Source organism: Oncorhynchus kisutch, linkage group LG1 (assembly GCF_002021735.2).
Source record: "Oncorhynchus kisutch isolate 150728-3 linkage group LG1, Okis_V2, whole genome shotgun sequence".
Taxonomy (NCBI): Eukaryota; Metazoa; Chordata; class Actinopteri; order Salmoniformes; family Salmonidae; genus Oncorhynchus; species Oncorhynchus kisutch.
The window spans coordinates 28,740,862-28,764,282 of NC_034174.2; the positions used below are offsets into that span (position 1 = coordinate 28,740,862).

Sequence of the window (23,421 nt, forward strand, 5' to 3'; positions counted from 1 at the left end):
AAATTATAAAGTTTAATACGGATGACTTTTTGGATGGTTAATGTCAAAACTATTTATTAAATTAAAGAAAATAGACATAAATGACAGGCGCATGGGTCCCCAGAGTTCGTGGGCCCCCCTGCCTTGCACTGGCTGCAGGGCTGTTTGGTATGCCAGTGCATAACAACCAGAATACATAACATGAATCCTCCTGCTTTGAAATTGAAGGAGATTGACCAATGCCATTGTGGTAATTGCTACAGTACTTGAAACTGCAGCATGTAAGGACAATTATTTGTACTTGAACCTACAGCATCGTACAGAAAGCACATGGCCTGTCTCCTGTGTTCTGCTCCCTGGTGCTTCACCATAGTGCTGGCTAGCAGTGGATTAAGAGGGCGTGTCAGAGTGTGTGCCGGGACGGTCAAGCCACACTTCACTTCTCAGGCGTTGTCTATTGATCGGCTGCTGGGGAGGAGAGTCTGACACACTTAGAGATAGCAGGGTAACCGCAGGCAACAGCCCCCTGCCTGCCCTCTGCTCCCTGTGGTGGGACTGATTGCTTGTCTCAATCATCCTTTCCACACTCCCCCCTCCCCCTTCCCTCCTTTCAATATCTCTTTTCATGCCTCCCTCCATTCCTCCGTCTCTCTGTCTCAGCGCCTCATCAAATCAGCAGTCCTAACCCTGCCTGGAAAGGCTGGAGGTCCGTACATTGAAATAGCAATTAATTGCTCTACAAAGAATCAACCCATTCATTAAGCTATGCTCTTGGCTATGTTATTATAGGACCCCCTCAGAAAGAGTAGGCTAACTTGAAGCGGCATGGGAGATGCTGTGGAACACGTTGCTTTCCCCAATTCATATTATTAATGGCGCCCAGAGCTCTGAGTGCGCTGCAGCACCGATGTGGGGCAATTCTCCCATTCCATTTCCAGGCCTCATAACTGCACCATATGTGGTCTAAAAGTGACAAATGTTGTTTACTGGAGGCATCTGTTCTATATTCTATCTGTGATGTTAGGCATCGATGCTGGTCCCATCCTAAGTAAAAACTCTCTCTACATCAGCAAACTTATCATATCTGGCAGATTTTCGTACTGTATATATAATGTCAATGCCCAAGACAAAGAGTTACACTAAAAGACAACTCATGCTATACATGTGCTTCAAATTGTACCTCAGGCATACAATTATATTCCTGTATTGTAGCTTAAGTGTAAGAAATGAGATGAGATGTGTGTTTTGAAAGTACACTTTGGGGATAGCATTTGGCACGACGCATATTCTGTGCGGTACAGTAAGGAGTGTACATGAAAACATACCTGAGGGATATAAGTGTGTTAAATAAATGGCGGTAACAGTCATAAACGCTGGTACAGAGTTTGGCTCCAAAATGAGCTTTGTGATGTCTAATCGCTCACTAAATCATGCATAAAAGCATTTGCTATTTGGGGCATCAGCCATTTGGAGACATTTTTGAGCATGGCACTCCTCTGTCCATACAGGATACAGCTGAGTGGAGTGCAACTGCTGATTGAACTGGAGGACTCCCCAGGGCGTGCATAAGGCCTGCATTACCATGAAATGACAGGAGAGCCTAGTGACTGCAGGCCATGCGTAAAATCGCATCAACAACTCCCTTATTGTAATTACATTTGGTTAAATGGGGAAGGCAAAGTGTGTGTTTAATGCAATTAACATGTAATTGACATTCTGGCCAGGTTGGTGTCTATTCATTCTCTTTCACACCAGAGATTCAACAAACAACGCCTCAATGGATTTTCCCCTAAATATGGAAATATGGCATGGAAACCTACATAGACACATTTTCTCGGTATTGATAAGTCTCTAAACCTATAGTTCTAATATATGTAACTACCGCAATAATGCATAGTGAGCATTACCTGTGACATTAGGAAGCCAGAGAAATAAATGGATATGGAGTGCATACAAGCAGGTAAAGTGATGGAGAGAGTCTTAGGGCAGGTTGTGATGTTTTGTATTAAAAACATTCCAAAGATTGAACTTTAAATAGGCTGTTGAAAATGCATGTCCCTCTCACTGAATAGCTATCTGTGCTTCGGGGATCTTTACACTTAGACCACACCAACCACTTATTAGTGTCAGCCCAGATTGTTATTTGCTCATCACCATAAAAACATTTTGTGAAGCATCGTGAGCTTGGCATTGGGGAGGGTTGCCGTTGTTGTGCAGCCAGTGTATTCTGCAAAAACATTCACTCTCCTAGTAATGGATGACTTTTTGATTTTATTATGATCCCCATTTGCTGACTCCAATGGCGATAGCAAGTCTTACTGGGGCCAAAAATGAAAAAGACATTACAGACGAAAAGGACATTACAGACAGAATACTTTACAATTTACATACATTTAAAAACATGAACATGCAGTGTGCACGCATCTATCAATTACACATACAGTGCCTTGCGAAAGTATTCGGCCCCCTTGAACTTTGCGACCTTTTGCCACATTTCAAGCTTCAAACATAAAGATATAAAACTGTATTTTTTGGTGAAGAATCAACAACAAGTGGGACACAATCATGAAGTGGAACGACATCTATTGGATATTTCAAACTTTTTTAACAAATCAAAAACTGAAGAATTGGGCGTGCAAAATTATTCAGCCCCCTTACTTTCAGTGCAGCAAACTCTCTCCAGAAATTCAGTGAGGATCTCTGAATGAGCCAATGTTGACCTAAATGACTAATGATGATAAATACAATCCACCTGTGTGTAATCAAGTCTCCGTATAAATGCACCTGCACTGTGATAGTCTCAGAGGTCCGTTAAAAGCGCAGAGAGCATCATGAAGAACAAGGAACATACCAGGCAGGTCCGAGATACTGTTGTGAAGAAGTTTAAAGCCGGATTTGGATACAAAAAGATTTCCCAAGCTTTAAACATCCCAAGGAGCACTGTGCAAGCGATAATATTGAAATGGAAGGAGTATCAGACCACTGCAAATCTACCAAGACCTGGCCGTCCCTCTAAACTTTCAGCTCATACAAGGAGAAGACTGATCAGAGATGCAGCCAAGAGGCCCATGATCACTCTGGATGAACTGCAGAGATCTACAGTTGAGGTGGGAGACTCTGTCCATAGGACAACAATCAGTCGTATATTGCACAAATCTGGCCTTTATGGAAGAGTGGCAAGAAGAAAGCCATTTCTTAAAGATATCCATAAAAAGTGTTGTTTAAAGTTTGCCACAAGCCACTTGGGAGACACACCAAACATGTGGAAGAAGGTGCTCTGGTCAGATGAAACCAAAATTGAACTTTTTGGCAACAATGCAAAACGTTATGTTTGGCGTAAAAGCAACACAGCTCATCACCCTGACCACATCATCCCCACTGTCAAACATGGTGTGGTGATGGCAGCATCATGGTTTGGGCCTGCTTTTCTTCAGCAGGGACAGGGAAGATGGTTAAAATTGATGGGAAGATGGATGGAGCCAAATACAGGACCATTCTGGAAGAAAACCTGATGGAGTCTGCAAAAGACCTGAGACTGGGACGGAGATTTGTCTTCCAACAAGACAATGATCCACAACATAAAGCAAAATCTACAATGGAATGGTTCAAAAATAAACATATCCAGGTGTTAGAATGGCCAAGTCAAAGTCCAGACCTGAATCCAATCGAGAATCTGTGGAAAGAACTGAAAACTGCTGTTCACAAATGCTCTCCATCCAACCTCACTGAGCTCGAGCTGTTTTGCAAGGAGGAATGGGAAAAAATGTCAGTCTCTCGATGTGCAAAACTGATAGAGACATACCCCAAGCGACTTACAGCTGTAATCGCAGCAAAAGGTGGCGCTACAAAGTATTAACTTAAGGGGGCTGAATAATTTTGCACGACCAATATTTGAGTTTTTGATTTGTTAAAAAAGTTGAAATATCCAATAAATGTCGTTCCACTTCATGATTGTGTCCCACTTGTTGTTGATTCTTCACAAAAAAATACAGTTTTATATCTTTATGTTTGAAGCCTGAAATGTGGCAAAAGGTCGCAAAGTTCAAGGGGGCCGAATACTTTCGCAAGGCACTGTACATGTCAGTACATACACACAAAAATCAAGTCACATGAGGGAGAGGCGTTGTGCCGTGAGGTGTTGCTTTATTTCGTTTTTGAGTGTGTGTGACGACTATGCAAACAATTTGGAATTTGCAACACATGAATGTTTCTTATAAAAACAAGAAGCGACGCAGTCAGTCTTTCCTCAACTCTTAGCCAATAGAGACGGGCATGCATAGTATTGATATTATCCTTATGATTACAATGAAGAGCAAAATGTGGCTCACTGTTCTGGGCCAGTTGCAGCTTAAAAGAAATCTAGATAAAGCTTGAGTCTGCAGGACTTGCTTTGTGGACTGTGGTGTCAAAAAAATCTTTATCACAGACAGACTTCTCACCACCTTTACACACAATTCATTAATTGTTTAAGTTTCGACCATGACAGTTTACAATCTAGGGTAACACCAAATAATGTAGTCTCTTCAAACTTGCTCAACAGCCACACCATTCATTACCAGATTACCAAATACAATGCTCTTAGTTTTAGAGATGTTCAAGACCAGTTTATTACTGGCCACCCATTCTAGAACTGACTGCAACTCTTCAAATCAAATCATATTGGTCACATACACATGGTTAGCAGATGTTAATGCAAGTGTAGCAAAATGCTTGTACTTCTAGTTCTGACCATGCAGTAATAACCAACAAGTAATCTAACAATTTCACAACAACTACCTTTTACACACAAGTGTAAAGGAATTAATAGAATATGTACATATAAATATATGGATGAGCGATGGCCGAACGGCATAGGCAAGATGTAGTAGATGGTATAGAATACAGTATATACATATGAGATGTAGGGTATGTAAACATTATATAAAGTGGCATTGTTTAAAGTAACTAGTGATACATTTATTACATCCCATTTTTTATTATTAAAGTGGCTAGAGATTTGAGTCAGTATGTTGGCAGCAGCCACTCAATGTTAGTGATGCCTGTTTAACAGTCTGATGGCCTTGAGATAGAAGCTGTTTTTCAGTCTCACGGTCCCAGCTTTGATGAACCTGTACTGACCTCACCTTCTGGATGATAGCGGGGTGAACAGGCCGTGGCTCGGGTGGTTGCTTTCCTTGATGATCTTTTTGGCCTTCCTGTGACATCGGGTGGTGTAGGTGTCCTGGAAGGCAGGTAGTTTGCCCCCAGTGATGCGTTGTGCAGACCTCACTACCCTCTGGAGAGCATTTTACGGTTGTGTGCGGAGCAGTTGCCGTACCAGGCGGTGATACAGCCCGACAGGATGCTGTTGATTGTGCATCTGTAAAAGTTTGTGAGTGTTTTTGGTGACAAGCCAAATTTCTTCAGCCTCATGAGGGTAAAGAGGCGCTGCTGCGCCTTCTTCACCACGCTGCCTGCGTGGGTGGACCATTTCAGTTTGCCCGTGATGTGTACGCTGAGGAACTTTCCACCTTCTCCACTAGGTTTGTTTAGAGAGCAGTAATTTCACTAGCAGTGGTTGATGATGCGTATATTGTTGAATCATCAGCATACATGGACACACAGGCTTTGTTTCATGCCAGTGGCAGGTCATTGGTAAAAATAGAAAACAATAGAGGGCCAAGAGAGCTGCCCTGCAGTACAACACACTTTACATGTTTAACATTAGAGAAACTTCCATTAAAGACAACCCTCTGTTTTCTACAAGATAGATAGCTCTGAATCCACAATATGGCAGAGGTTGAAAAGCTCTGCCAAAAGGATGATACAAGCACTTGGCAAAAGCTGGGGAAGCGGAGGGAACAACGCAAACCAAAATACCAAACAAATACAAAACAAACCACATCTCCACACTGTTGTCCTAGCTCGTCTTAGAAAACCATTTTGTTTCTACGGTAATGGGATTGAGAATATACTACGCAGACTAAAGCTTTCAGAATGGTACTAAAATGTGTTTTGAAAGTAATTTGGCTTTGCATTTCGTCCAATGAGCGGCAGGTAGCCTAGTGGTTAGAGCATTGGGCCAGTAGCAGAAAGGTTGTTAGTTCGAATCGCCGAGCTGACAAAGTGAAAAGATCTGTCAATGTGCCCTTGAGCAAAGCACTTAACCCTAATTGATCCAGGCTCACTGCTGATTATGGCTGACCCTGGCCGTGAGCACACTCTCCGAGGGTGTCTCCGGGGGACTTGGTATATGCAAAAAAATACATATTTCCATTTAACATTTGTATAATACACGCTTGTGTGAAACTGGACAAATATAAGCAACCACCAAACGATTATCATATGGGTAGGGAGATAGCTATGATTGCTATAAGCTATCTATATGCTATAGTTTCTATAGATCCCATGTCCTAATCAGTACTCCTGCTGTGTTGTTGATGTAAGTGTGGGCAGCGGTGAATGGTGATTTTTTTTTATTCCTTTCTGACACAGTCAGACAACATCACAGGCTCTGCTGGAGAGCCTACAGATGTACTCCAGCACGCAACCTCACACCCTGTGAGAGCTGCAGCACCATGCAGAGATCCACTTTATTGGTCTTTTCACTGGTATTTCTGAGGACAGATAGAGATATTAAGATGTCTGATGGAGAAACGAACACCGGGGATAGCCAAACAGACACGACTTTAGCCTATAACACATGACAGTACACTTAATCCTGGCCCCATCGGTCACTGTGTGAGTTGTCCCTTGGGGCTGCACAACAGGATGTTGTTCAATTGCATCTCTGGCTGCTCATCTGTAAAATGCATTTCATGTTGTGGTATTTAATCTGGTTCCAGTAACTTCCTTTGAAACCTTTACAGATCTGTGCGGGAGCTTACTGTGTAACCAACGGCCTCTGGGAGTTAAGCAGCCTAACACAGAGCAGTGCCCAAGCAACACAATATCAGAGCACTTAGAGAGCAACACCATAGACGCAAAACCATGAGTGGGTTATGTGTGTGCGTGTATGTTTGGATGAGTGTATGTGTGTGTCAGGAGGGAGTGCCTGGGGTGATGGTGATGATCATTCCTATTTCCCCATCACCCCAGGCACTCCCTCCTGACACACGCATACCCTCATCCAAACATACACGCACACACATAACCCACTCATGGTTTTGCGGGGAAGCTAGTGTCACCATGGCCAAATAATCAGATTAATATCACGTGCAGTAGCCCTGCCTGGCTCTGCACGGGCCAGTTGATCAGAACATGCTTTGATGAACCTCCCAATGGATGGTCTCCAGAATCAATGGGTGGAGTCAGGCTATACAGCCAGGCTTTCGGTAGTGGGGAGGGGGAGACTGTAGTGGTAGGCAGTAGGAAAGCACAGTGCTGCTCCCTGCTGGAAAGGGACCAGCGCTGGTGCAGTCCCCTCAGACTGTGAGTGTGCTTTCATGCTCAGCTCAATATGGCCCAGCCTCTGAGGCCAAGCACACATTATACACAACACACACATTATCCCTGAGGGAGGTCTTTGGTTAATCTAATTCAATAACACATATCACCAGACTTTCACTGAGCCAATGACCATAAAACTAACCACACAGGGCCTTAGCTGGAGCATGTGCCTTAACCACCGTGTCTGATATATTACTGCTATTTTGCAAAGATTTGTAAATTAAATGTTTTAACCACTACTCTATAAAGCCTAAACAACACCACAGAAATCAATTCACCATGTGTAATTTGCAGCTGTAAATATGTATTAAGTACGTAACTGGTGTTTTGTATCCACACCCCATTGATTTCAGTAAGGGTAAGGAAGGGTAATGTTATGTAGTACTCACGCTGTGCGACCTTGGCCAGGTGCAGCCGGTTGACCCAGGAGATCTTGCTGAGGGGACTGGGGGTGTTGAAAACCACCATGAAGCTGACGGGACGTCCCGACCTAGAGGGGAATACCCACACACACAACGTAAAACATCGGACTCATGCTCTGTGGGGACCTCATCAAGATCATTGTTCCACTGGCCACAGCAAAGCAGCAGTTAAAAAGCCCATTTGTGTTTTATGGGTCATGCACTACACTGGAAAATAGCCTAAAGCTGTAGGAATAGTGGCATAGTCCATAGAGCCAATCAGTGCACAAAGACAAATACCACAGACAAATGTCCTGCAAAGGCCAGTTCTTTTACAATGACAGACCACACAGACTAAAGAACAAGTTCCGGGTGCCATTTCAGACTTTCAAACCGAATTCCAATAAAGTCAAGTACTCTTTTGGTCTATGCAGGGTCATATAAGAAATGGCTCTGGGACATCAGCTTCCAAACCCAGGACAGTGCTGCAGACTGGTCTGTTCTATGGATATATGTTGGGTTTCTTTGGATATCTCATGAGATTGTGATATGGTTGGATTATACGATTCTGGCCTCCTGATTGTGTAAACATATTTTTATGTGATTTCTTGAAGAGGTTTGTGCTGTATTTTACACATGTTGTAAACAACCCCCAACTGGAAAACTAAAAACATACTGTCGTTTTATTCTAGTGTACTATAAGACTGCCTACTCCTCCCCTTTGGAGGCCCTTCTGGGAGCAGGAGGAGGAGAGAGAGGAGAGGGAAAGGGAGAAGAAAGCGTCAGAGTCCTATAACCACGGAGCTGTGACAAACAGCACATTTGTCCCCGTTTTAATCAGGATAGTGGAAGTGATGTGAAGGTCAGATGATGCAGCGCTCCGTTTGACCCTGAAGGTTGTCGTGCAGTCACCGCCGCACTGAGATGCCCAGATCAGATAAGAGAGGGGATGAGAGGGGAACATGAGCTGCTAACACACAAAGAAAGAGACCCTCTGCTCCTTGCCCCTGGACATGCCTTTTACACTCTGTGTAAAAGCCGACCGTTCTGGTCCTGCATGTGGGAATAACGTGATCCTTGCATGGGGGGAGCTCAGTGTAGAACTATTAAAGGCATCCGGTAGGGGCTCAGTACCCTGAGATCAGCAGCTGTGAACCAGCCACCAGGTTACCCTCTCACAATGCCACACACTTTTACATCCACCAAGTCCCCCGGCTCACACTCTCGTCCTTGCAGTCTGTACAGACGTAGGAACTTAATTTGATTACTCTTTTGATGCTGAGAATTTTCCTGCACTGCAGATGAGTTAGGAGTTAGTGATTTACATCAATTCACTGAAAATCCAAACTAACACAAGGTTATAGTAACAGTACTGCACTTTCCATGTATAGCCTAACCACTGATCAAGCAACATTATGGACTAAATGTTCAAATCCTGTTGTTGCAGGATTATTTTGCTGTGACAATATAGGTAACCTTAAGATCCTACATCTGTATATGCAAAATACCTGTTTGTTTTTCTTCTGTTCTACATGAATAAACAGGGACACGGATACTACTTGCTTCAGGTTGAGTGCCAGGCTAAAAGATACAACAGCAGTACACATCTCCAGTGACTCGATTCAGCAGCAGGCCTCCAGATAGCTGTTTTCCCTGAAAGTTGGCCCCATCTTAAAGGTGAAGCTCTCATACATTCCTCTCTGTCTCTGTATCTCTCTCCCTCTCTCTTCACTTAGCCAGTGAAGGTGCATTTGTCACTGTACCCAATGCCCTGCTTGTTAAAGAGACATTCCTGACACGCACGCACACACCCCACCTACACACACACACACACACACTCACAAAGGGAAGGCATTTCACATTCAGCCGTTCAGACATCATTAGAGGGTAATTGAGTGGAGAACGGTGTGCAGCCTGAGAATCTGCTTCTGTCATACCTGCCTGCTGCCCGGCCCGCACCCAATTCATTTTCACTCAGACAGAGTGAGAGAGTGAGAGCGAGAGAGTAGACAAGGACAGGAAGATGTAAGTAAGATCTCCAACTTCTTTGACAAAAGTGGAGCTTTCACACCGAGATGTAATTCATACCCTTCACTGCTTAAATACAGCAGAAGCAATTTGTTGAAGAACGAGAGAGACGAGACGAGAGGGGAAAGAGAGGGAGAACGATGAGAATGAAACTGCTCCCTTCATCGGATTGCCAGGAAGGGTAATACTCTATGCTCTCACAGCTCCAAACATGCTAAACAGAGCGGACTCTGAGTCCTCGGACCGGCTGATTGACAAGTGTGCTGGTGTGCTGGTACATGGGCAGAATGGGGAAGTAGAAATGGGGGGAAGTAGGCATGGGGAAGTAGGCATGGGCACGCTGGCAGAACAGAGCCGAGCGGTGTGGAGTAAGATCCCAGCCCTGCAGCCTAGACCCGGGCTGATACATGACTGTGGGTCACTGCTGTGGCACACATGGGACACTAACGCACAAGGACGGGACAGATGTTGGAGTGAGTGCTGAGCGAGAGGCGGCACACACCTATTGTCCAGACATTGATAGAGGTCAGTCAGAGGCCCCTGTGGGAGATACAGTGTGCCTAGACCAGGACCTGGCTGGACTGGGAAAGTCACAACTTAGCTGCTCATTGAGAGAGGAGTAAAAGACATGCAGGTGGCATGCAGCAAGTCAAAGAATAGAGAACACTAGAGAAAATAAACCACGAGTCATCTGGCACAGCCTTGGCATTGACCCATGATTGCTGTTCTTTATACATTTGGCCTGTGTGTGTGTGTGCCTACAGCCATACTAAAGCAGCCATAGATAAAGCGAGTGCTAACGATGTGCTGACACATGCCTTTGCGGCAGCAGTAGATTCCCCCCATGTCCTCAGTTCAGCCTGTCCCTGCTCTGTGAGAAGGGATGGAGGGAAGGGGAGGCTGTGATGTGCTGCCTTCTTGGCGATGGAAACGCTCCCAGGCTGACAGGAGAGGACTAACTTGGTACAGGGCAGCCCTGCGGTGGACCCACTCTAACACCACCACTCTCACAGAGACACAACTAGACTGTGTAGAATATCAACGTGTGTGCATGTGTGCGTGATTGAAAGAGAGAAGGGTAGAGAGAGATGTGCCACCTGTCACACACCCCCCACCCCCACCCCCCCCCCCCACCCCCACACACACACACCACCAATCACCACCAACCCCTACACCTAAGGCCCTCTGCTGGCCCTGCCACCTCCAACCCACATCCCTGCCTGCCAAGCAACCAGACAGCCACCCGCCACAGAGGCCTGGCCTCAATTAGTCTGCTATCAGAGTCCCTGCCCAGCTCTCTCTCCTAAAGGAGCTCTCTCTCTTTCATCCTCGGGTTTTATCTCATGCTTCTCACAATCTACACTCTATACTAGAGTCCAGGTCTCTATAGGACTTCACTTGCTCAAAGCACCCCCCACTCAACGCTGTAGAAACCTGCTTATCTGTGTGGCAGAATGAGGTCCGTAGGCTGCTACAAACAAATACTGTTACACTATGTGATACTGCTCACAGAGATGGGTAGGGGATCTCTCGCCCTGGTCCATGATGCTGCTAATGACATGAGTGGGGTAGTCCTCAAAAGGGAAGCTGGGACCAACCTGTCTGCATGACATCTAGCTACACCAAACATAGAGTAAGCAGCTTGACCGGGCAGACCCATTGTGGCCCCACTGAGAGAGAGCGGGGGCGGGGGGTACCAATCTGCAGTGCTCTGCTGCTCAAGCTGTCACCTTAGGTTTGATAGGGACATTTAGGTCTTTGCTGCTAGGTGTCCCCCTTTGTCACCCTACCTAGCCATGTTCCTGTGGTGGAGGTGGATCAAGGTCTCTTTCCCTCCCTGTTCCTGATACTCCCCTCCTCCTCCTCCTCTCATCCTCCACACACTAGCAGCCACAGCACGACTCCCTCTTTAATCTGTCTTCATTCTCGATCCACCTCCTCTACTCTCAGCTGAGTCCGTAGCCACTTCAGCACAATACGATAAGCACATTCAGACTCACCACAGTGAGACAGAATTATATAAGCTCCCATTAGACCTTTAGATTTGGTACATCTAAAAATTACAAAATGAGCTGTCAGTCAAAGACCACTTCCTGTGTGTCCTTGAGGTGAACTACAATAACATTTTTTTTAAGGATTCTGAACAAGTGAGAAACACATTTAATCTATGAAAATAACATGGCTAATGCTGTCAATTGTTCCATTTGAGTTCTCAAGGAAGTGAATACTGTATGTAACGATCAGTTAATGTCCCATCGTGGTGTGCAGTCCAGACCTCATTTGCCAGCCAGCTGTGGCAGAGGTGGGTGGGGGCAGGCTTTTAACACTGGCTGAGCATAATGCCAGGTAATGTGCTCTTTGAGGGTAAGTGAACGCAGCATCAGGCTCCTTCATCATCATAACGTTAGCGCTCAGGCACATTAAAATACTTGTCACCAGCTATTATCTTTATGTGCTCGTGTGACGGCCTGTTTTCCGAGTTATGGATTAGGCTATTTCTCCAGCAACCTGTTTTCTGGAGTCAACGCGGCAGTGTAAAACAAGCCCTCGCAGTTCAATTTGGCCCCTTTAAATCATAAAATCACACAAGTGAAGATAGTGGATGAAATCCACACATTGGATGGTACTACAGTATGGCTGACTTTAACACAAGGTCCAGTAATATTGAGGTAATACTCACTTGTCTGGTCTTCCAGGCACCTGCAGGCGTAAGCGGCACTTGTTGGCACTCTGAATCTGATCCTCCTTGATCCGGATGAGTCTCTGGAGAGCTAGACACCAGTCCTGGGCCACGGTCGTGTTCAGGTTCTATGATCCACAAACACATAAGAACATCCAGCTGTGACATGAAAATATAGCAGTACATACTCCCATGTGCATGCTATGCTGCTTCCATTCACAACCTTCCATTCACAACCATAATATAAGTATGCCATGCTTATAGTCACACCATCATGCATGGACTATAATGACATACACTCTATTAAAAGAACTGACCACACCCTCCTCATAAAACTGCTCTGATTTATACACCCTTTCATCAACCCATTGCCAAAGTACTTTCATACCATCAAATATAACATTTACACATCATTTACACATTAAATATAATCAATGAACCATGCAGAAGTATTTCCTATATTTGTTTGGTGGACATTTATATTATAACTGGGTGGGGTGTGAAAATCAGTAATATGGAGAAAAGCCGATTGTACTCCACCTAAGGACATTGTGGTCATTAAAAACAGAGGCCACCTTTCCACTGAGAGGCTCTTTGGTGATTGCTGGAGTACACTGTGACTATGTTATGTACAGTGACTTTAAAGTCATGATGGCAGACAGACACACTACTGAGGTGTCCTGATTTGAAGACAGCATAGCTCACTGCAAGAGAGAGGCACTCCGTTCTTCAGGAGATAGGCTCAGAGATGTGACAGATTTGAAGGGTCACATATGATCACTATTGTGGCACTGTTTGCATGGGGATATTGAATGAATTCATGATGGTATCAATTGATGATTCGAGAAAGATTTGTAGCTTTTCTTTGCTCATGTTTGAATTGCATGTTGAATCTCATTGTGAAGGTTTCCGGAAAGAGATGACCCCAAATGCCCTTCTTCTCTATTTATGTGTAATTAACATAGTTGTTGTTGTACAGCACTGAGCATTTGACAAAATAACACTTTGTTCATGTTCAAAGCATTATGCGTTCTCAGGGATTTAAACCTGTAGTTAGTTGGGTTGTAGTAGAAACAAATCGCCTTTGATCAACCTTACATTTGCAAGCAGTATTTAGAAATATCAGCTTTATTAATCATTTGTCAAGCTGCAAATGAAATATATTTCAAATAAAAAGCAGTGCTTTTGGAGGTCAGATTGCAGTGCATGTTTTTAAAGTGGGTAATTTGGACATAGACTTTTGTGAGTAACTCTGAGGCAGTCTGGGCTGTGTAGTGATGCGAAAAATTACTATAGTAGACCCACAGGTTGGGGTTTGGGCTGTGTTCTAAGTAGTGAAGTGGGGTGGGGTAGTGGGGTGGGGTGTACCTGGTATGTCCCCTGTAGCGTTCCCACCAGTAGTGAGATCTCCTCTACCACAGACAGGTCGTGCTGCAGCTCCTGGAGCTCCTGGTAGAGCCGAGGAGGACCCAGGATCACCTTCCCTGTGGACAAAACACAACATGGCCTGTCACACTACAGTACACACATCAACAGGTTACATTATTAACATCAAATCAAATGTTATTTGTCACATGCTTCGTAAACAACAGGTGTAGACTAACAGTGAAATACTTACGGGTCCAACAATGCAGAGTTAAAGATTTAAACCAAAAATGTTTTTGAAATAGTGACACGAGGAATAAATCCACAGTGAACAACAATAATGTGTGTGTGTGTGTGTGTGTGTGTGTGTGTGTGTGTGTGTGTGTGTGTGTGTGTGTGTGTGTGTGTGTGTGTGTGTGTGTGTGTGTGTGTGTTGGGGTGTGTGTGTGTGTGTGTGTGTGTGTGTGTGTGTGTGTGTGTGTGTGTGTGTGTGTGTGTGTGTGTGTGTGTGTGTGTGTGTGTGTGTGTGTGTGTGTGTGTGTGTGTGTGTGTGTTGGGGTGTGTGTGTGTCGGGGTGTGAGTGTGTCGGGGTGTGAGTGTATGGGTAGAATCCAGTGTGGGTCCTTTTGGTTCCAGACGGTGTGGGTCCTTTTGGTTCCGCTTGCCGTGCGGTAGCAGAGAGAACAGTCTATGGCATGGGTGGCTGGAGTCTTTGACAATGTTTAGGGCCTTCCTCTGACACCGCCTGGTATAGAGGTCCTGCTTGGCCCCAGTGATGTACTGGGCCGTACTCACCGCTCTCTGTAGCGCCTTACGGTTGGGTGCCTTGCAGTTGCCATACCAAGCGGTGATGCAGCCAGTCAAGATGCTCTCAATGGTGAAGCTGTATAACATTTTGAGGATCTGAGGGCCTGTTCCAAACTCCTCAATGTTATTGGATAAATCCATGGAATATATTCCAGTCTATGCTAGGGAAACAATCCTGTAGCTTTGCATCTACTTCATCGGACCACTTCTGTATTGAGTACATCACTGGTACTTGCTGAATTTTTGCTTGTAAGCAGGAGGATAAATGTATGGTCTGATTTGCCAAAGGGAGGGTGAGGGCCTTGTAAGAGCTCAAGTTCAAACAACTATTGCAATCCCCAATGGAACTGCAATTCTTTACTTTCCTGAACTACAATCACTAGTAGAAGTACCAAAGGAGATCAATATTTGATGGATCGATCACTGCCGTTATTTGTTGAATGATCTGAATGTAGTCTGGATGTATAACTAAAAAGCAGATAGAGAAATGTGGCCATTTGGACGTGAGATTCACCAATCAATTTGGGAGCATACTGTCTTCACATTCTCCGTCTCCAACCTCAGGGGATCAATAGCCCTGCCTCTCACTCCCATTCTCCCTCCTTTCTGCCCTGGCCCACATCTCTACACACCGCTCCAGGAGAGTGACGTTATTACATTTGCAGCAAGATGTAGCTGTGGAGCTGTCCTGTCCTGTGCTGTCACCACAACTACATAATCAAGTAGCTATGCAGCTTCGTCAAAAGGCAGGTTACTGAAGCATGGTCCTTTGTGGGAGTCTCGTGGCTTGTGGAGCTAGGTGTGTGGTTGTATCCACAAATAGACAGAGAGAGAGCCAGCGAGAATGGAGAGAGGCAAGTATTGTTATCTTAAAGAGAGCCTTTGTAACCTTTGGGGATTTAATGGGATCTGTGACACGGACGGGCACAGACATCTGTCATCTGTGAGACACGATCAATAGCAGACATCTGAATATAAAGAGGTGTGCCTGCCGTGAGCCTCTGTTCACAATGGCTTCCCTGAACCTGTGAGGCTTTGGGATTCGCTGGCACACAGGTCCGCTGTGTCCCCGCACAGCGGAGTTGGACTCAGCCACGGAGGTGAATGTGCTGAGTTGTAATCCAGCGTAATCCCGTTGGTGTGGCAGGATTGGTTTTCACACTCAGACAAGGTTATTCACAGTGGCCGCCGGGCACGTAGCAGCAAGGCAGGGCTGAGCCCACAGGGGCCCCTGCCCATCCTTCCAAGGGCAGCCACCTCATGTAACAACAGCCAGCAGGAATATCCATGCAGCTGGTGCTGCATCCAGCTCTGGGAACTAACCTGAGGGAATTCACAGCAGCCACTGCTTCCAAATCCCCAATATAGAGAGATAGAGACTGGGACACAGAGAGAGACTGGGACACAGAGAGAGAGACTTGCTTTGGCAATGTTAACACATGTTTCCCATGCCAATAAAGATGCCATTGAATTGAATTGAGAGAGACTGCGACACACACACACAGAGAGAGAGAGAGAGAGACTGGGACAGAGAGAGAGGGAGAATTGAGAGATCCATTCTCCATCAATAAAGGAGGGGACTAGGGCCAGAGATGAAAAATGTGTCAATTTCTCACAAAGCCGTGGGAGCGTGGGATTTAGGCAGGACGCCCCGCCGAATTACATCACAGGGGGCGGAGAACTATAAATAGAGGGGCCAGCCTGTGTGACTGGCAGGCTGGAAACTAATTCAACAGATGCACAGAGGAAAATTCCTGGAAAGGCATGATTAAGGGAATGACTTGCATTGGGCCAGTGCAAAATGTTTTATTTAACCATAGCTTTTCAAACACGAGAGAGAGAGAGAGAGAGAGAGAGAGAGAGAGAGAGAGAGAGAGAGAGAGAGATTTAAATGTACCGTTAAATGATCTCACAGTGTTGTAAGGCTTAATCTGCAGAGAATCTAAGCCTAATCTTGGCCCTCCTTGTTAAACTGTTTCTCTTCGCTGAGCGTGACAAGGTCAGGCGCTACTGTAAAAGTCGCCATTAATATTGAAGTCATGGAGCTCCAACTTTAAAAGGCTGTTCCATTACATCCTGATAAGGCATTGTATCTTCTCCTTTACATGGCACATTTATCAAGGATCTCTCCACCAAGCTGTATGCGCACAGAGTTCTGTGAGGGGGGGGGGGGGGTAAAAGGACTCCATTCGATTCCTATCTAGTGCTGCTGCTTCTCTAATTGGAGCTGGAGAGGAAGGGAATCATCTCTGCAGATTGATGACACCACTCCAGATATGTTTGTGGTCTATCAGAGAGTGAAATGAGACTGTGGAGGGTGCGGCAATGTTTTCCATCATCGCTATTTTTTTCACAAACACATCCTCAATCAGAGTGACAGCCCTGTGTCACCAGAATTCACTTGGACAGTTGACAGTAGGAAACAGATTAGAGGGCTGTGCTGAGTCAGACCATGGGGCTGAGACTAGGAGTCTGGCCAAGTGATGAGATTAACTGGACTACATGTAGGAGATGATGAACAGGGATAGAAAGGTCATGGAAGGATGACTCAGGAGGCTTACCAACCTGGGGGACAGGCACTGCCAGGGTGCTTGGCACCGCCATGCTGGAACAAGGTATCCTTGGCCTGGGAGGCCTCCTGACCCACCTCCACCACCTGGACCTGCAGCAGGGGGGCACTCCACTTCATTGTGTACTTTGGCCCAACAGGGACCAGGCTGCTGATATCAGGGGGCCCCCTGGTGGTGGAAAAAATAATACAAGTTCAATCAAAGCTCTTCCCAGCGTTCCTCTCCTCCTAACAGAAGCACTAATCCCAAACCACCAACAGGAGGAGAACCGAGGTGTCACTCTTTGAATTATCACAAAAATAGCTGGAGAGCAGAATTAGAATCTGTCTGATCAGCAGTGTTCACGGCAGAAGCAGGACCCCCGGCTGTGAGCAGGGTTAATTTTATATTCATATATTCCTGTAATCAAGCACACAATCAACATTGTGATCAGTTTGTCAAGATTCTAGAGGGCAGGCAAAGTCAACTTCAGGGGAATCAAGTTGAACAAAACATGGGGTGATAATTACTTTGAAGGCTGAACAAGAGAGCTTTGAGGTATGAACGTCTCAGACAGGAGCTTTGCAAATAGAGGAAAATCTTTCCTGTTTACCTTCAGCTCTGAGAAGATGTGATCAATGGTGCTGTCATAGAGGATAAATTGGAGAGGGACCAAGAAATATGTTATGTCAGTAATCTAAGACTCCTGTTGCTCTAGTTAAGCTGCCTGCCATTTGTTAAAAGCTGATAAAACTCTGGTAACTCCAGATAGTGCTAGAGAACGCTATATTACTCTTTGCTATGCAGTTTGCCTAAATATATCCCTGCAAAGCCTTGTAGGCTGAGCCTCGTGGTGCTAATGCTGTGGCGCCGGGAAGGTGTTTGTGTATTTTCACTGAAGAGCTGTTTAGCAGAATTTATTCTACTCTACAGACACACCAGACTTGAACCATGTCATTTCAGCAAGCCATGACACCCACTATCTCAGATTGTTCTGAAAATCATTTCTGTAGTTAGAAACCGATAATATTAGCAATCCTGCAACATTATTTTGTGGAAATATAATTTAATCTCTGAGAAATGTAGTTCATTTGTTGCACTGAAATTGGCCATTTTAAATTATTAGGCTTAATATAATATTTAATAAATATAGAAACATAACATCCGATTTGGACCACATTTTTTCTAACAATGCGTAAGACCTGAAGATTCCAAAGAAATGGCCAGAAGCCACCCGATGACCCCCCACGCCAATCCCAACCCAACAACAACTACACAAGATCAGTTCACTATGTTTGACAAGTAGTATGGAGCTACAGCTCGGAGTATTGTTTCTTCATCTTATAGTGCCTTCAGAAAGTATCCATTCCCTTCGACTTATTCCACGTTTTGGTGTTTTACAGCATGAATTCAAAATGGATTAAATAGATTTTTTTCTCACCCATCTACACACATTACCACATAATGAAATACAGAAATATCTCATTTACAGATTGTAAGTATTCCTGAGTATTCCTATATCCTCACATCCCTGAGTCAATACATGTTCGCATCACCTTTGGCAGCGATTACATACTCTGAGTCTTTCTGGGTAAGTCTCTCAGAGATTTGCACACCTGGATTGTACAATATTTACACATTATTACTTTTTAAATTATTCAATCTCTGTCAAGTTGGTTGTTGATCATTGCTAGACAGACATTTTTAGGTCAAAACTGTAACTAGGCCACTCAGGAACATTCAATGTTGTCTTCATAAGCAACTCCAGTGTATATTTGGCCTTGTTGAGGTTATTGTCCTGCTGAAAGGTGAATTTGTCTCACAGTGTCTGTTAGAAAGCAGACTGAACCATGTTTTCCTCTAGGATTTTGCCTGTGCTTAGCTCTATTCCGTTTCTTTTTATCCTAAAAAAACTCCTTAGTCCTTGCCGATGACAAGCATACCCATAACATGATGCTGCCACCACCATGCTTGAATATGTGAAGTGTGGTACTCATTGATGTGTTGTGGTTGCCCCAAACACAACACTTGGTATTCAGGACATAAAGTTAATTTCTTTGCCACATTTTGTGCAGTTTTACTTTAGTGTCTTATTGCAAACAGGATGGATGTTTTGGAATATTTATTCTGTACAGGCTTTCTTCTTTTTAGGTTAGTATTGTGGTGTAACTACAATGTTGTGGATCCATCCTCAGTTTTCTCCTATCACAGCCATTAAACTCCATAACTGTTTTGAAGAAAGGTAAGCCTCATGGTGAAATCCCTGAGAGGTTTCCTTTCTCTCTGGCGACTGAGTTAGGAAGGACGCCTGTATCTTTGTAGTGACTGGGTGTATTGATACACCACCCAAAGTGTAATTAATAACTTTCCCTTGCTCAAAGGGATATTCAATGTCTGCTTTTTTTTACCCATCTACCAATAGGCGCCCTTCTTTGTGGGGCATTGGAAAACCTCCCTGGTCTTTGTGGTTGAATCTGTGTTTGAAATTCACTGCTCGACTAAGGAACCTTACAGATAATTGTATGTGTGGGGTACAGAGATTAGGTTGTCATTCAAAAATCATGTTAAACACTATTATTGTAATTTGGGTGAACTATTCCTTTAACATTGAGGTGGGGTGGATTCTTTTTTATATATAATCTAATAGCAGGAACAGCACCATCTAGTGGTCTGAACCTGTTCATATCAGAATGTAGGATGGGATATAAACCTAAACACTTCAATGACTAACTTCTCTGAACAGGGGGGGGCATCCCTAAATTCACTGAGAACGCATTACATAGGATGAAGAAACAATACTCTGAACTGCAGCTCCATACTACTTGTCAAACAATAGAGAACTGATACTGTATACTCGTTGTTGGCGTGGGGTTTCTTCCTTTTTATTTAACCTTTATTTAACCAGGTAAGTCAGTTGAGAACAAGTTCTCATTTACAATGAGGTTGTCTGTGAGAGACAATGGGGGGTCTGTGAGAGGCTTTTGAGCATTTCTTTGGAATCCTCATGTCTAACTCATTGTTCTATTTTTGGGGGTCGAAATCGGATGTTATGTATTATATTTATTTAATATTATATGAATACTATCATTTAAAAATCACCAATTTTGGTGCAATCAATTAGCTTAATTATTCAGAGATCAAATTACATTTCAACTAAATAATGTTGCAGGAATGCTTATCTTATCTGTTTCTAACTACAGAAAGGATTTCAGAACAATCTGACATGGTGGGTGTTGAAATCGTCTTTCTTGTTCTTTTTGAGGTGGAACCACCCACCACTTACTTGATGTTGATGTTGGCACAGATGAGTATGTCGTTGAAGAGGAAGACTTTGCGCTCCTTAGACTTCAGGACCTGGCCACGATCCCCGTACACCGTCTCAATCAACGTCTCACAAAGCACCAGTGACCCCTGGTCCGAGTTCAGTTGCTAAAGGGACAGAGCAATCAGGACAATGTCTCAAGACACATCACAAAGTGCCAATTCCCCAGGGTTTCAGTTCAATTGCTAAGGAGCACAGCAGGCAGGCTAAAGTCTGGTTAAGTGAGTGTCTCATTGGGAATCAGTAGCAGATCAAGGTAGGGTTGTGCAGTCAGGGCAAACAGAACACATTCACACACACACACACACACACACACTCACAGGCTCACACACACGCACACTCACATTCACACGCTCACACACACACACATTCACAGAAATGTTGTTGTATACTACAGTATGTGAAAACACACAAGGCATACTTTCCTAAAGTGCATGGCAAAGGGTAATATAATAGGAAGTAGTTGTATTACTTGGTCCAGTAACTTCTTATTTTCAGCTGAATCAATAGTCAGTTTTATGAATTCTAAAACAATCTTCTGAAAAAATTGTAATTACAACAACAGTAAAGCCGAAAGACTGAACGAACGCTAAAGTACAAATATGCAACTCCGATACAGTGTCCCACTTTAATGTTTATGTTTGTTCCATAGACTCACAATTTTATGAATAATGAATTTGTGTTTTGTCCATATTACAATACACAGTGCTCTACATCCTGTCACATCTCACAAAATTGATTGTTATATCTGTGGGGAATCAGTAACAGTGCTTGGCTTTTGTTCAGATGGCTTGGGAAATGAGTCATTAGTCAAACAGTAGCCTGTCTTCTATGATCACAGAACTACAGCACCCTCAACAGGCAGACAGATGTAAGTTATGGAAGCTCCCCTCAGAAGTGTCAACCATGTGTATGCATGAGTGACTGTTTTGTGTCAGAGATAGAGTCAAATGGAAAACTCAACCTGTTCCCACTCACAGAGTTATCTCCCCTATTCCACTGACTTAGATACTTAGAGACAAATAATTAATATTTCACTGGACGGTATTGGAAGAGAGCTGCTTCCTATTGCAATTCTGCAGTCTCACTGCAATAAATGGAATTATGTGTGGAGCAGACGAGATTGGCCGAATCAGCTCATCTCAGGCCTCTGGAAAATTCACCATCATGGACCAGTAGAAAGAAAGAGAGAGAAGGAAGGACAGAGAGAGAGAGAGAGAGAGAGATGAAGAATGAGAAAGGGAGCAAGAGAAAGAGATGGAGAGGGAAGAAAAGAAAAGAACGGCACAGGAAAGGAGGGGAGAGGGAAAGGAGAAGGCGAGAGACTGGGGAGAGATAACTCTCTCACGGTTTCCAATTAAATGTCTCATTTACCCCCTAATTCCTCTTATTCAGAAATGCATTTGTTCAGATTTGCAGTGTCTAGACTGTAATTCCAGTGTGGTAATGGAGAAGAAACGCCCCTGCCGTGGTGTTTGGATGCTGTTCAGGGGCGATAATGGGCATCATTTCTGGGCAATGATTTTTCTAAATAAAAATGCTTTCCTAGACTGTCTGGGATGGTAATGTAAGTGATGGCTATATAGCCTAATGCATAGATGTTTAGCTCATGCTTATACCACAGTGGGGGTAGAGGAAGGGCTCTGGGGTTTAGCCACATAGTGAGCAGGTTGATTACTGTGTGTGTCCTTGTGTGTGTCTGTCTGTCTGTCTGTGTGTGCAAGTGTGTGTGCATGCATGTGCATGCTATGCCGTGCATGTGCTTTCTGTGTTTGTGAAAGTGTGTGTCTATGTGTATCGCAGTGGTTTGGTCACCTTGCAGAGCAAGCGGTCGCTGACACTGCGTGCTAGCTGCTGAGTCTCAGCTATTTGGTCGGCCACACGTTTCTGTTCATTCAGCTTCTCGGCCAGCATCTCCAGTTCAGTCAGAGCCAGCTGCACAGGCAGGCGATCTACGTGACCCTTAGGTGTGTTCTTCAGCATGTCCTAAGAGACAAACACAGAAACAAACATGAAATAAAGTGAATAGGTGTGTGTGTGTGTGTGTGTGTGTGTGTGTGTGTGTGTGTGTGTGTGTGTGTGTGTGTGTGTGTGTGTGTGTGTGTGTGTGTGTGTGTGTGTGTGTGTGTGTGTGTGTGTGTGTGTGTGTGTGTGTGTGTGTGTGTGTGTGTGTGTGTGTGCATGCTTCTGTGTGTAAGGCCCAGAGCAATGTAAAAGCCCATCATTAGGTTTTCATGTTTATGAAAAAAATCACAGGGTTTATTGAGCTTCATCACAGATCTGTGTGTGTGTGTGTGTGAGTCTGGCTTACCTGAAACTGTGTGTTCTTATGGACCTGCAGAAATATGTCCTTGTATTCTGTGTGTGAGTCCCAGAAGGGTTTAACTGCTTTAAATTTAGTTCCCTGTGTAATGTATGATTTAACACAGACACTCCCTCTCCGGAGTCTTGAGTTTTAGGCAAGAGGAAAACGCCTAATTCATATTCATAACTTATCTTTGAATTCATGGATAATCGATGCCTACTGAGGGATGAAATGAGGTACTGCTGTTCCAGTACGCAAGTTCAAATCAAAATCTTTGCACACACAATCTTGAGAGAGGATGAGTAAAGGAAGAAAAAGGAGTTGACTGCATGAAAAGCTAATATGGTTATGCACTTGGCAGCCCTAGCTAAGTAGAGCCATGCCTGGTGTTGGATTTAGAAAATGTTGCTATAGTAGATTTCATCTGCCCAATGTACAGTATCATGCCATGTGCAGAACTCTTGATTAGGTCAATAAAACATTGTCTGGTGTAAATCTCAGATTGTTTATATTTATGTTTTCTAATATGACATTATCTAGTCACTGTTAGCAGTGAT

General features: G+C 44.2%; 1 protein-coding gene across 2 annotated transcripts in view; it reads right to left on the reverse strand.

The window, feature by feature from the left end:
- Positions 1–23,421, reverse strand: part of arhgef10la (Rho guanine nucleotide exchange factor (GEF) 10-like a) — a 111,535-nt gene that overhangs the window by 60,338 nt on the left and 27,776 nt on the right. For both annotated transcript variants that reach the window (XM_020490877.2, XM_020490872.2), the window contains 6 exons: positions 22,375–22,545; positions 20,521–20,666; positions 17,254–17,426; positions 13,885–14,000; positions 12,517–12,644; positions 7,797–7,897 (listed from right to left, as the gene is read on the reverse strand). In XM_020490877.2, coding sequence (XP_020346466.1) covers positions 7,797–7,897; positions 12,517–12,644; positions 13,885–14,000; positions 17,254–17,426; positions 20,521–20,666; positions 22,375–22,545 — 835 coding nt within the window. The remainder of the gene's footprint in view (positions 1–7,796; positions 7,898–12,516; positions 12,645–13,884; positions 14,001–17,253; positions 17,427–20,520; positions 20,667–22,374; positions 22,546–23,421) is intronic.